The sequence below is a fragment of the Ambystoma mexicanum genome, chromosome 9 (assembly GCF_040938575.1).
Source record: "Ambystoma mexicanum isolate Mex_15411 chromosome 9, UKY_AmexF1_1, whole genome shotgun sequence".
NCBI lineage: Eukaryota > Metazoa > Chordata > Amphibia > Caudata > Ambystomatidae > Ambystoma > Ambystoma mexicanum.
In genome coordinates, this window is record NC_090931.1 from 792,966,910 (window position 1) to 792,982,367 (window position 15,458).

Here is a 15,458-nt window from a genome sequence, read left to right on the forward strand (position 1 = left end):
AAGAACTAGACTATTTAAACCCACCCATCCCTTACACAAGCGCTTCACGTTACTTTGCACCTCCGTGCAACGTGACGCAACTGCCGCCTCACCCCAGCTAACTTACCTCGCGGGAACCTGCAACGGCTGCAACCTTACCTGGACTCTGGTTCTCATCATCCTGGCAGCATCCCATCTTCTTGGCGGATTCTGAATCCAACGCCGCAGCATCTGCACTCCTGCTCCCGAAACCGAAGACCTGATATGAGAAAGAAGATAAGACAAAGTTAGAATAATTAAGAACACCAGACCCAGGGTTGTGCCTCGTACACCCATAAAGATTGCTTACCAGCTGCCGGACCTTCGCTGCTCGGCTCCTCCGTACCGCTGGCTCCATTTCGATCACCGCAGCTACCGCCAGAACCGCTATAACACCTGCAAAGGAAGAGAGAGCAGAGAAAGAGACATTACATGCAGAACGGACTTCAAGTTAAGAACAAACTTTACCAATTCATTTGGAAAGTCGAAAGACAAGCAGGCAAATGGAAACAAGGGAAACACCAGCTAGAGAAGTGAATGAGTCGCATCTGGCCTGCACTTTTGCAGCACTGGACCAGTGAAGGAACTCGGTCCCCTTCGGCAAGTGCCCCTGCCAGAAGCAGCAGGATGGAGAGCTCATCATTATCATTCAGCAGGTGAGCCTTCCAGAATTGCACAACGCCAGGGGAGCCACATCAAGGGAGAAGAGGTTGGGAGAAGGGATTAGAACCACAGCCTGCATATCCTCACGATCCCACTTTATATTCTCGCAGGAACCGCGCTGCTCATCACCGCAGTTCCCATTTAGGCGCAGAGGAGAAGTTTCATCCCTGGGAGGGCTGCGACCGTTCCCCAACGCCTCAGCAGAGACCAGGTGAGCGTAACACAGACGGTATGTCCCGTTTGGAAAGGAGGTACAGCTCCCGCAAGCAAGGCAAGGGACATGGCTTTTCTCACATCCCGGATAGGGCATAGGGGCCTCCAAGGGCCAGCAGACTGCGGTAGCAGCGGCAGAGGCGGTGGTTTCCATGCTAAGCTGCATTTTTCTCCATACATGTTTCTCCAGTTGGAGGGAGAATCTTCGAGCACTGGGACAGGTGGAGGGAGATAACCTCTGAAGCCTGGGCCTTGCAGCTCATCAGATGGGGGTACTGTCAAGCCCTCCTAAAAAAAACACCAGACAGACCACCCCTGCCCTCTTCCACAACAACCGGAACATGATCTCCAGGAGGAACCAAGGGCCCTGTTATTGAAGGGTGCTGTGGAAGAGGTGCCACCTGATCAGAGAGGATCGGGCTGGTACTCCTGCTACTTTCTAGAAAATGAGGAGCACTCAGTCCCATTGTGGACATCAGGCCTTGAGCAAGTTCTTGAGGAAGGGTAAGCTCAATATGGTGACATTCAAATAAATCTTCCAGACTCTACAACTCTAGGACTGGTTGGTGTCGCTGGATCTTCAGGACACTTATTTCCATGTTGATGAACTATTGGAAGGCAGAGGCATTGCTAGGGCGGGGCGGCTAAGGGGGCTATAGCCCCTGGTCTTTTGGTTGTAGCCCCGGATAGAATCTCAGGACCTACAACCAAAAGGCTCTCTAGCCCCCCCCAGTCCTGACAGTTCCAACATTAGCGTAGCCCCTGGTCTTTTCCAGACCTAGCAACACCCCTGTTGGAAGCACAGGCGGTTCCTTAGATTCATCATCGGGGACACTCACCATCAGTTCAAGGTACTCCCCTTTGGCTTAACCTCTGCGTCCAGGGTTTTCAACAAGCTGATGCCAGTGGTGGAGGGAGGCGCAGCTCAGGAGATCCACTGTCCACGTATTCCTGTAACTGGATGACTGGTTGATCTGGGGGAAGGTCTCAGGAGCAGATATCAGCACAGCTCGAGGAAACCTGCTCTCTGCTTCACGGTTTGGGCTTCTCCCTTTTCTTTCAGAAGTCCCACGTCACACCAACACAGAAGCTCCCAATTCATCGGAGCAGTCCTGGGCACATGGGTGGGGACGTCCCCCCCACCCCTCCAAAGGAGTCCCCAGCGTCAGGCAAATAGTTGAGCTTTTCCAGAGCCACAACAGTCTACCCGCAGCTTCCTCCTTCTGCCTCTTAGGTCTTATGGCTTCCTGCATTTTTCTGATGGCAGAGTCCAGACTGTCAGGGTCGGATTGGTCCCTCGGCCTTTCAGCCCGTGGCTGGTCCGAAATCGTCCCTGGGGAGTGGGGGACGGTTTCTGGCTATGCCTGGGCCGGTTTGGAAGAGAAAAAATGGAAAAAATATATATTTTTTTCCCAACTTTTTTTTTTCTTTCAAAAAGCCTTTCATCCTTTTTAGGTCGATAAATGAGTACCAACACAGGTTGGGTGATATTGTATGCATATTTCTTCTATGAAAAAGAGCTTAAGCGTAAGTGCTATTCAATAACATATTTTTTTTAATTTAAAAAAAAATATTTTTATTGGTTTAAAAACAAACCTTTAAAAAAAAGTTTTTTACAAACATCAATTCCATCCCAATAACTCATTGCATAGTTCCAATCCTGCCAAACCCAAAGTAGCTGTTGCATCTTTCTGAGAACCCAGAATATATTATCATTTGGCCTTGTACGTCTGCTTGGATTCACAGTAATTTAGTGTACTTAGGAACAATGCTATTTGATGCCACCTCCTGTTTTGTCAAGGGGTGAAAGGTCGTGTTTTATCGCTTTCCGGGATGTCACTTTGGGGTGGGGTGTTAGGCAGAATCCTGTGCAGTTCCCTTGGGGAACACTGAAAAAAGATTAAGACTACAGGAGTAAGCAGTAAACCCAATTGGTAGCAGTCTGCACCACCCAGATTTACCTGGTAGATGTGGCTGAGCAGTCAGACTTCTCTCAAGAAGAGTAAGGCAGTATGTAGAGTATACACAGTAGGGCTAAAAACACAGTAGAGCAAACAAACACTGACCAGAGCTTTGTATAAAAAGTATATAATTATTTATTTAAAAACACACTTTAGGCAATATGCTAGCACTCCAAATCAAAAGCAAGTTAAAACACAGTCAGGTAAAGTATACACACCTCCCTTGGTAACTATCAGACAAGTTAGAGTTAAAACCCCACAATTTGTTAAACAGATGTGAGCGCGTAACCTGATGGCACTCCAATAGTTCAGTTAAAGGGAGAGAAAAAGGCAGAACATAGAAATAAAACCGGTCCCAACACTTTTAGGAGTTCTCAGCAAGGGAATAAAGGCAGTCTATACTGTAGAGCCAAAGTTCATAGGCCAGGACCACTTTAAATGGAGCAAAACGAAATGTGCCCAGGATCACACGGTTTAAAATGCACAAAGTCTTTGCAGAATGTTCAGAAGAGGTTGGGGCGATTCAAGAAGGTAAAGTTAGAAGGTCTGGGGCCAACCCAGTTGGAAAGCCAAGTATTTAAGGTCACCTTGGGCAAAACGAAGAAAGGAAGGCCAGGCAGGACACAGTACCTTAAAGAGAGAGGAAGCTCCAACGGTGGCAGTTGCTCCTGGCAGTGGTTGCAGTTTGTTGTTTCGACCAGGGGAAGAGAGGATCTCGTTGAGGAGGAAACGTGGAGTTGTTGCACTGCACAGGGATGAAACCAGCCGCGGAGCTCGTCGATAAAAGGTGCGTTCCTTTTATTCGTGGTCAAAGTGGTGAAGCTTGGCTATCCGGCCTCCGGGGTGCTTTGCACGGGCGAGTCATCCAAGAGACGTCTTTGGAAGGCGAACGGGGCGAACTGGTTGGTCCCACCAGCTCAGAGGAAGAAGACTCGTCCAGCAGAAGATCTTCTCTTGTCATTGGGAAAGTGGTGAGTTTGTTGCAGCAGGGCTCCACCGTTGGTGTCGTTGTTGCAGATGGTTCAGCTTCTTCCCTCTTCGGATTCTTAGGTCCTGTGGCGACTTCTGAAGTGCCAGTCCCAAAGGCCCTGCTTTTATGCAGAAAACCCCCCATTCAACAGCCTAGCTGTCACTCAAACATGCTAAGTGGTGAGCCGGGCGGCTCACCACTGGGCCAATCAGAATAGAGTGCGACTTGAGTTGCTAAGGCAACGCAGTCCAGGGTGCCAATTCCCTGCCCCAGACAGAGTGGCACCATTTGGAGGGCTTCTGTGGAGAAGCCCGCCAAAAAGTGGAACAAAGGGCTCGACCTTGGTCAGAGTTACAGAGACAGACGCAAACGACATTTTAGAAAAGAGTTCTGGCAAAAAGACCCAACCGTTGATTTAATATTAAATAAATAAACCAGCGGTATCTTTAACATTGCACCAAAAAGTGGTGCGTTTAAAATCGATGGGAAAATCCCATAGAGAATATTCCGGTGGAATATTTCGCGTGGTAACCACTGCCACCAGCCAGAAACTCGGCAAGGGGGGACTTGACAGTGCCCCCTTGAAAACAGACCCAGGGGCAATATAATTAACCCCTTCCAGTACTTCCACAATATGATGGTTTGTACTGGTTCTGTTCACAATTTAAGACTAGTAAAGTCAATGGTGACTTTACATGCCCTGGGAGACAGTAGTCAGTCCCAGGGTATGGAGTCTATGTTTGGGGGTCACTATGACACCCCTGTGTTACTGCACTGAGGGTGCTGTGTAACACATACACAAAAAAACAGATGATACCCTATGGAGTAAAAGACCCCATAGCCCAAAATCGCACAAATAGTCAGAGACATACCTCAAATCATGCCTAAGAGTGGGAGTAAAAGAGTCTCACTCTTAGCAGGAGAAAAAAATAAACCCCAAAAATCCAGCAAAGCTGCTGGGGGACTCGCTAGGTTTGGGAAATTAGCCTTAGAAGAGAATTCTCCCTAACATGGGGTCAAATGACATCACTTCCGGTGGTCAGAGGTCAAGGGTTGTGAGGCGAGGGGTGGGCCACTTTTTTGAGGCGAGGGGTCGGCCACTTTTTTTGGGTGACCAGGCCTATTTCTTGTCCCAGTCCGACCCTGCAGACTGTGGATGCGATCCCTGCAATGACTGTCGAGTGGGCAGTGGTCCATGTACTTCGACGCCATTAAGGACATTCTCAAGGTGACAAACTTACTTGGTGGGTAAACGGAAAGAGAACATGACGGTGGGGGAACCCTTTTGGCCACCATGGCGTCAGGTCCAGGTGGCCACGGTCGTGTCCCTGAAGGGTTGGGGTGCTCACTGTGGGTATCTGCAGGTGAGTGGACTTTGTTCGCCAGTGGAATGCTGGTGGCATACCAACAGACTAGAGTTGCAGGTGATCAGGTTATCCCTTATGGCCTTCGCGCAGGGGAGGCATTGAAGGTATGGTTCTGAATGCTGGAGATGTGGATCTCTTCAGCGTCCCATTTAGTGGAAGCGGAGAATAGGCTGGCAGATGCTCTGAGCAGGCAAAGCACGGTCTCACACGAGTTGGAAGTGTGCCAGGAAGTCTTCGAAGAGTTCTTCGCCCTTTGGGGTACCCTGTGGGTGGATCTGGTTGTCACGAGGGCCAACGCAAAGTGCAGACAGTTCTGCTAGAGAGAATTCCCAGCAAAGGGTGCAGTAGGGGACTCATTTCTGGTGCAGTGGTTTTCAAACCTCCACTATGTGTTTCCACTGATACCTGTCATCCTGTGGGTTCTCGGGAGGTTTCTAGCCACCATGATCTTGATCGCCCAGGACTGGGCAAGGAGTGGTACTCTGTGCTCTTGGACTTGCCCATCTGCCCACCTCTCTGGCAGCCTCAGCGGCTGGAACACTTATGCCAGTCAGAAGGTAGGGTGCTGCACCCGAACCTGGGAGTCCCTCAACCTGCATGTGTGGCTCTTGAGAGGATGAGGTATGATCACTGGGACCTCTCAGAAGTACTTGAGGTGTTACTGGCTGCACGCAAACCTTCTACGAGATCATTGCATGCAGGTGTAGAAAGTTTGAGGCGTAGTGTAGGGAATGCAGGAAAGACCCTATCTGTCATGATCACTGCCCCTAACACTCATAGGCAAGTTACTGGAACCAGGCTACGATTCTCCATCATGGCCTCAAAGGCCTTGCCATCTCATCAAAGACCCTCCTGGAGTCAGTCCTGGCGCCTCTGGCACCAGGATCATACTTAATGTGATGTTGACATTGGACCTGGACTTGTTATTTTGCTTTTGTGCAACATGGAGGTGCCCACATAACCTCAGTTCTAAGAACTGTGCTATGCGGTCTAGTGTTTTGGATGTGGTCAGGCCAAGGGATACCTGGGGCTATATAAGCCACGCCCAGGCAGAGGAACACGCTTCGCGTTACTCTGCGGTTAGCAGCGTGATGCTCACTGTGCTCAGCTCGGCCTCCTGAGTCTCTTACCTGCCTTCCTGGAGCCGCATAACTGAAAGAACAAGAACATATTTAGTATGACACTTACCTGTGAGTAGAATCCTGTTCGCAATCCATCGCTCACCCGATCCAGTGAACTCAGCATCTCGGCGCCGTCTCCATCTCCGATTCGCCGGAACCTGGTAAGCAGAGAGTGAAAACAGCATTAGTAAGCGTTTCCATACTACAATTCAGAAAACAGCAAGTATAATCAGATGTTTACCTGAATTCGAGCCGCTCTTGGTCAGCACCCGTTCCTGAACCACATAACGGCCTACGAAAGAGAGGAAATGCAGGTTAGCCCACAAAAAGGCAATAAAGCACCGCGTTCTGCGCATTCACTCACCGCTTAGTGCTCTCTGTCGGTATCCATTCTGGGACATCACAGCAACCTGCAAGAAAGAGGCGAGACACAGGTCAGCACAAGAAAAGATGAATAGCGCCGCGCATCGCGCATTCACTTACCGCCTCGTGCTCAACCCTCATCAGCACGACAACACCAATAACTTCTTCCTGCACCTAGAGGAAAAAGCAGAGACATTATCAAGGGACAAGAGAAGGAGAGAGAAGGACAGATTATCAAGACTGTTATAAAACGGCAAAACTTACCTTAACGATCTGGAGTCACAGCCGGTCTGGACTCGAACAGGGCCCGAACCAGTGAAGCAACTAGGTTGCGACACGCCACACCAGCTACGCGCCCCTCGAGAGTGCGAATGGTCCAACCACGGCTGTGGATATCAGGTGAGCGTTAATATTGCATGCCCCCTCCCTCACTGCAGTGATGGAGTTCCTTCTATCACTGGCCTCAGCAGGCCTTCAAATACGCACATTAAAGGGCTACTTTGCGGCTATGTCTGTGTCCAAGAGGTCGCCGAATAAAGGATTTTTCTTCACAGTTCCGGTAATGACGCAAATTCTGAAAGACCTTGTAAATAGGTTCCTGCCTACTCCATTTTTGGTTCCGTACTGTATCCTCAATTTGGTATGAACCTTTTTGATTGTGGCTCTGTTCGAGCTCATGCATTCATGTTCCATCAGGTTACTTACCCTAAAAACAGCTTTCCTGGTAGCAATCACGTCGGCTAGGTGTGTGAGTGAGCTTCAGGCTCTATCTTGCAGAACGCCCTTCCTGCAATTTTTCAAGGAGCAGGCTTCTCTTAAGATACGTCCTAAATTTCTGCCAAAAGTGGTTTCAGATTTCCACGTGCCCCAGAGCATTGACTTGCCAGTGTTCTGTCCTCCTCCACAACCCTCTAACAATGAGGAAAGGCTACATAGGCTAGATCCTAAGAGGGCGCTACGATGGCATAATTTGGGCTTGATGACCAACTCTCTGCAGCTTTCTCTCTGTCCAGGAAGGGTCTGGCAATGTCCAAGCAATTTCTCGCTGGATAATTCTCTGCATTGCAGAGTGTTATCAGAGAGCGGGAAAAAATCTGCCACTAGGCATCAGGACACATTCTGCCAGTACTGTGGCGGCATCATCTGCCTTGCAAAGGGGTCTGCTGGTGAAAGAGATATGTTGAGCAGCGACGACCTTGTCGCTCCACGCGTTCAGTAAGCATTATTGATTAGATGTGGCACGTGGTTCTGACGTTTGATTCCGCAGAGTGGTGTTGCAGAGCTTCCTTGTCTGAGGACTTTCATCCCGCCATCGCACTCTGTATTGCTTTGGGAGTCTATCAGATGGGGAATCTGCAGGAGAATGCAGTCCATTGAAGTAGAAATTACGTACTGGTAAAGTTTTTTTCTATGGATTCTTCTCCTGCAGGTTACTAATCGCCCTCCCAGCGTGCCCCGCTATGCATGTTGTCTTTTGCCTTTTTTTGGTTGTTCTCTGCTAATAGGATGAGAACTTGAGGTGATGATAATTAGGTGGTAGGCACCATTGATGTCTCTTTGAGTGGGTACTGTCAGCCAGTTGCTATCAGTGCGGTGCCTGTTCCTCATGAAAAGAAAAGTTAAGTATTTTTTGGGTGTCATTAAGCTGAATCCTTTGGATTCTTCCTCTGTGGCTGCTGCGCTCGATGTGGAGGACAAAGGTGGGGGACTGAAGTATAGGGGCGCAGTGACGTAGTATATATATATATATATGGCCGGCGTCATGTCCATAATTGAGGATTTGCACAGCCGAGTCCAGAGGAGTCAGTTTCGAGTCATGCTGCAGCCCCTGTTGAAAATGTTTCCAAGCAGCTGAAGCTGGAAGGATATCTATCAGATGACAAATCTGCGGGAGAAGAACCCATTAGTGGTAAGTAATTTCTCCTTCTCCTCTGTGAAGGGTATAGTGAGCTAAAACATGGTTGTAGACACCCCTGAGTGGTATACATTACATAGATCTGGTTATTTGTGCCATGTTTATTCTCAGTAGAAGATCTCCCATGCTTTGGTAACATTAACCACAATATCTTCTCCAATTTCATAAATAGAAACTGACACAGTTTAAAGAACCCCATACACAAGTGCACAAAATCAGTATTCCTGACAAATTTCTGAAAATAGAAAAGAAACATGTTGAAGTTTGAGTCCACGAATAGAAGAGGGGAATCTCGGTTTAATGACAGAATGTTATAATTTAAGGATATTAAAGGAAGGTTCTTACGGGGTGGGAACGTTTTTGTAAAGTTCAGTAAATAGTGTACAATTGAAGCTTATTGTTTACAACATGCATGTAAGTAATCAAATGTAATTGCTTTGCCAAAACTATGTCTGGCCTTTCTAATGAGTAAACTGCTCTTTCATGCTGAAATTATTTTCTTCCAAGGTGTTTGAGTTTTTGATTCGCCTTCACTCACCAGAAGCCTTGCCCAATGAAGAAGTTTACCCTTATGTGCGGACTCTACTACATTTTGACACACGAGAGTTTTTGAATGTGCTAGCTCTGGTAAGAAAACATTGCTGTAACTACATTTATTATTACTATCGAACACACTAGAGAACAAACTCCTTATTGTTTGTTAATTAAATTCTTGGTATTTTGTTGGCTGTCCACCAGAGTTTTTGTTATCAGAAAACTAATAGGCCAGCCTTCCCAAATGGGAAGCCTTTAGCCTGTCTATTGTCATCTAGCCGCTCGGATCTTGTTAATAGAGCAGAGGTTCCTTTGGTGTAACGCTGTAACTTGGATCATGGGGATGAAATAATGGTGTTTGTTAAACCATGTTATGTACAGTCTAATGTAACAGCAATGAACATGGTCCTGGTTTGCTTCGACTCGTCAGCCAGACAAGCCTCCAAAAAGCATAAACAATAACTTTACTTGCTAGCTATGTTGCATCTAAAACCCTACTTGTCCATTCCTGGAATACATGTGGACACGCACACCTGTTTAAGAGTGATTCACTAGATTTGGATACATTTGACATTATGTTACAGGAAACCTGGTTAATTGAAAGTCCCCCTGCATGATGGCTATACTGGAAGGCCGCCCTGCGCTTAAAGGCCAGCCCTTTGGTTTCCTTATAGGTATCAGGAACAGCCTAGGAATCTCTTTTGGAGACTGGGAGGTCAACACCACAAACAATGGAAATTGTATGGGCCCCTGTGATTTATGAATTGAGCCGAACATTACTCTTGAATATCTATTGGTATCCTACAGACACCTCTACAGATCAATTCTTGAATCAAATTGTTGGTGTCTTGGACAGGTGGCTTTCTGGAAGTGGCTCTAATAGTATCTTAATTGCTGGGGTCCTCAACTGTTTTTGTTTTAAGTTGGGGGCGCTTCATTTTGTATGGGTACTATGCCTTCAAAGGATCATATAATTTGCTGACCGGTCTAGTCTGAGCTTATGCAACTTTGTGGATTAAAGGTACTAAACGGGTAATGTGCAGGGAGACATACCTCCCCATTATATTTGGGGACAAGGCTGTAAAAAATCAGCATTGGATTATGTTTGTTTCTATAGGAATCTTTGGGGAATGTAAATCTTTCAGGGTTTTAGAGTCTAATAAGAATGATCATTTACCCCTGGTAGCTGAATATAACGTGGACTTTGTTTTGGTTCCACAAAATCCTCCTTGTTTTGCCTTGCAGCTGGCCATGAATGCTAGTAAAAACAGACTAGTATGGAACCCACTCACAGTCTTCAAATCACAATTATAGGATACAATTTTGAATTGGTTGATCGACTGTGGTGATGATTTTACTCCTGAGTGTTTCCAGGGCTTTTTCTAGAGTTTTAATTCTACTTTTAAGTTTAGGACACGTGAGGCCCTTCGACATAAACATGGGTTTGATAGTCTCATGTTTGATAAAAAGGGAGTTAAGGCATAACCTGTGAACTTTTTGTTCTGGTTCAACTAGTAACACAACATTCGTAATTCAGAGGCTTAAGCAGAGATACAAAAACTGGGTGAAGCGGCACAGACAGATGCTTCAACAGTATTCAGAGTTAATGCTCCGTTTCCTGGCTTCACACAATATAGCATCCATTTGGAAGCTACTAAATAGTGCAAGTGCGTCCCAATTCTCTGTTAAATCCTGTCTTGGAAGAAGAATGGGTAAAGTATTACAGGGAACTTTATGCTTCCCCAACAATGAATTATACCCTCCCTGTCATGACTGATTCCAAGTGGGCTTTGGTTTATGCCCAGGAGGATATTCGTAGGTTAATAAAAAAAAATAGCAAACCTTCTTGGAACCCTCAAATATTAATTTGAGGGGTGACCGTGAAATGTGGTCAAAGATTTGAAAAGAGCTATACAACCATATACTTTCTAGCGTATATACTCTGTCCTCTTGGAAATTTTCATATATAGTTCCAATTTATTTTAAAAAAAGGGAGAGAACATCACCCAAAACTAATCACCTATTAGCCTTGCGGGGGGTGACCAACAAAATATTTTCATCCATACGTTTGATTTGAGAAGATTGGGCTTTATCTGTAAGGGCGTATAATATACATCAGTCAGGGTTTAAGAAACAACTGGGTACGTCATTAATTGGATTACTTTTATCATTGTTTCAAAGGGTATCCCCCCAAAATATCTCAGACCCATCACTGTGAAGCCCAAAATACCAAATTCTGACAGCCCCACTTCACTGCAAATATATTTGGTGGTTGTGTTAAGGAAATAAAGCATGTGGAGGGGTATGGGAGTCTTGCGGGCGTTTCCCCTGCATATATATGCAGTGACATGGGGTGAAAGAAAAAAAATGTTATTTTGGGCTTCACAGTGATAATTTCAACATTATCACATAGATCCATTTGAAAGGAGGGCATGGGCCAAAACCAATCTATTTATGTGCCGTTTGTAGATCTCTCTATGGCGTTTTACTGTGTTAATCTTTCCTTATTGTGGTCAAAGCTATGTGACTTGCTTTACCTCTACACTGATACACAGGTACAAATTAGGCTAAATGCACAAGGCATTTTATCGAAACCAGTACCAACGAATGGGGGCTTAAGTCAAGGGTGTGTTTCGGCCCTGTTTCTTTTTAATTTGTTTTTAGCAGATATTGGTGAGGCCCTATCTTTTTTAAGAGCATTTCCCACGAAAATGAGAAATAAGTCAGTTACTTGGTTGGCCTATGCAAATTACTTAGTTCTTCTTGACTATACTTCAGTATGCCTGCAACATCTGTTGAACGCGCTTGAAGGTTACCTAACAAGTAACAACCTTAAAATTAATCCGCCGAAGTCCAGGATTTTCATGTATCCTAGGAAATTTAGAATTACGCAGAAGTTTGCTTGGACTTTGACAAATTCCCCACTAGAAGTTGACGAGACTTTAATTTACTTGGGCTTCTCTATTTTTACTAAAAATAAGAAGACAGCTTACTATATGAAGCTATTTGATAAATGTATAATGTTAGCAAGCCAAGCTAAGTGAATTAACATCTGATATGCCGCTTCTCTCCTGTTGTAAAATTGTATAAGTCTAAGGTGGTGCCAATTCTAACTTATGCAGCAGAAGTTATGGGGGTTTTGATGGAGGATCTTTGAGTTAAACTAGAAGGGCTTTTTTGGAGGCGTGTTTTAAGTTTGCTGAATTGTTGGTCAACTGCGGTTATCTGATATGAACTAAGTTTGACGTTGCAGTCAGCGATGGCAGGTTGGAAACATCTATCCTTGTATAAAAAAGATCCTAATTCCTTCCTGATGGTGTTGTTATTTCATGCGCTAAGCTTTGCCAACATAAATGTAAGAGATAAAGACCTTCTTTGGGGGACTTCCTTTGGGGATACATTGTTAAAATCTATTTAATCCATTATGGAAAAACTGCTTGCTTTTCCCGATAATGAGAAGAGAAACTTATGTACTGTGGATTAAATTACTACCGGTGACACTAAAACAACATTCTTCCACTGAAAAAGTTTCCTGATCGTGATTTAGGTTCCGTTTTATATGCATGTGGGATTCAATTTACTTCCTACAATGGAGGTCCTAGGGGCTCATAATAATATCTACAGAACCCTTAGATCATGTATATTTTGTAAGTCAACTACAATCATAGAGACCCTTAGACATCTGATTACAGAATGTCATTTTTTAGCAGGTAAAAGACAATTATACCTCTCTAAATCTTTTCAGAACATTTTTATAATTGTTAATTTATAACACGCTTAATACCAGGAGTGGTTTCTAAGCACGGGGTCGGGATCCAAACCTGTGTTGCACTGCGTTGTTTTGCTTCCAAGACAAGCTATCCTTCCCCCCTAAATTAATTATAATTATAACGTTAATTATATTTTTTCAAGCCATCTTTGGAATCAAATTTGGAAGTGATTTTTAAATTTGCTTTTGTAATATTTATGATGCATATCCTTCCTGACACCTGTTAGAATTGGTTTCTCTTTTACGCAATTGCACTTATTCATAGAATGCTCAATGAGTAATCATTTACTTCCTCATTTTCTTTTTTTTAATTGTTTTATAATGTTGCTCAACAGTGTAAATGCCATTATTTTGATTTTAATGTGTTTTGTATTAAAAGGTAAGGGGTTTGATTTTAAACCATAGCACTGATAAATAATAACAAATAAACTTTATTGAATGTTTAAAGATCAACAAAACAAATAACTTTAAATCAACACAACCTATAATTAATCGAAAGTAACATCAAAAAACCCTGTTACGGAATGCTCATCGGTAGTGCAATCCATTGCAATTGGGGTCGAAGGAAAAAAAAGAGTTCATAGCTACATAACAGCATGTGAGTTTAGTTATGTGAATCATTTTGACTTCCTTTTTCTAAGACTGGGCAAATGTGGAGCATGTGGGACTTTTTCAGGTGTAGCAGTTTTTTTAACCACCTCTCTCAGGGATAGTTTATTAAGACGCCCTAGTCTATTCAAGTCACCCCCCCCAAGCCCGCCCAATACCTCCACTGTGATATTGCTCCAAAGAAAGTACCATTTGATCTCCAAATTGCTTGGGTGATTCATGAAGCATTAAAGTTAGTTTCCATTTCATATAGTTTTTTTGTTTTCTGACCCATCGCTCCGTTAGCAAGTAAGGGCACTTCCAGAATGACACTATTCAAGGTTTTGCATCCGTAAGAAGATTATGTATCGTATGCGGCAAAAGAGAACCACTAAAAAGTCAAGATTTCTCTGCACTTTCCTGTATACCTGTGAACGAGTACAGCTCCACCACATGTACCAGTATGTTCCTTCCTCTCATCACCTCCCAACAAAGCAGACTTGAGCCCGAAAACATACCTTATAGTAGTCTTGGAGGGCATTGTCATCTGTGCAACAGTTTGAAGCCATGCATCTTATACTGGGGTACAATCTAAGTCATCCATGCTCTGATGATGCATATTAATCTCCAGAGCTCATCTGATAATTTGTTGCCTGGATCCTTCTATTATCAATTCCTGACCCCATACACAAGCAAATCTTCTCATGAGATCAGACCCAATGTGCGTGTCTAATATGTTCTCAGAGTATTATGTCTTTTATAGATCGGTCATCCCATAGCGAATCTGTGATGGTATGTCATGTAACATATGTTCTGATGTTTGTTAATCTGCTTAGAATCACATGCTGTGCATAGGTCCGACATCCAGTGGTCACTGCGGAGTATTGCATTTTGTTTTTCGTAGTCGAAAAGGGGACGTCGACAAGGCGTGTCTGTAACACTATCCCTATAGTGACGTGCGTTGTACCCACAATCCCTCACGCGTCGAGGTCCCTCAGATTGTTTTTTTCCGCCCAGCTTATGGTCGCCTTACGCGGAGCTCCTAGAGAGACATTGCTAAACACTTACTACGGACCTCGGTCCTTTATATATACTTATTGTTAAAGATCCCTCCCCTCGACGTTAGCTGTGAAGCTGTTTCTCCGCCGAGCAAGTTATCGACGGAGGGGAAGAGACGGAGGAGATCCTTCGGCGCTGCCGAACACGTGGCCAGGCCTCGCCGGCCAACATACAGTAGGGAGAGTGGGGGTTCGAACTTTTATCTTCTCGTCGAGAATGTCTTTCTTTCTCCCCTATCTTTCCCTTGGGGTTGTTATCACCAGTTTTTATTGCCTCAGCTATGGAGAGGACACCTTTTAAGTTTTGCCCACGCTGTAGGGGCAAATACACTTGGAAGGACAGACACAAGCTCTGTAATCGTTGCTTGCCCCTCGATCATAAAGAGGACAGCTGCGCGGCCTGTAAGCTCTTGAAACCAAGAACTCTTAAAGAACGGAAAGTTAAGAGGTGGGCGGACTACGCTATGTCGAAGTCAATTTCCTCACCCGCCGCCGCTGTTACAGAAAGTGACGAGGAGGGTGATAACTCGACGTCCGTTACGGAAGTCATTAACCCCCAGAAGGAGCGCTCGCGCTCCTCGACGTCCGTCCCCGGCCCCGACGGGCTCGGCTCACGCCCTGCTTATGGGGATGAACACCCCGGCAACAAGGACGCACACAGACCCCATAGGCCTAAGCACACAACCCACGGCTCTTCTTCGTCGAGGACGAAGGATCCATCAGCGCCGAAGGGGACGCAGGGCACTCCGGCGTCTACCTCAGACCGTAAGGGTCTCAAGCCCCACCCGCAAACGCAGCCGCGACCAGCGATTGGGCTTTCATCTAACACCGGCGCTACCTCAAAAACATCCGACGTAACGCTCCATAGAGCGGCCGTCGAGAAACAACGCGTAACGCAAGCAACGTCGACTCCAGAAC

At 45.4% G+C, this 15,458-nt stretch overlaps 1 protein-coding gene across 3 annotated transcripts in view; it reads left to right on the top strand.

The window, feature by feature from the left end:
• Nucleotides 1–15,458, top strand: part of VPS8 (VPS8 subunit of CORVET complex) — a 2,529,257-nt gene that overhangs the window by 1,204,876 nt on the left and 1,308,923 nt on the right. For all 3 annotated transcript variants that reach the window (XM_069615741.1, XM_069615740.1, XM_069615739.1), the window contains exon 26: nt 9,099–9,218. In XM_069615741.1, coding sequence (XP_069471842.1) covers nt 9,099–9,218 — 120 coding nt within the window. The remainder of the gene's footprint in view (nt 1–9,098; nt 9,219–15,458) is intronic.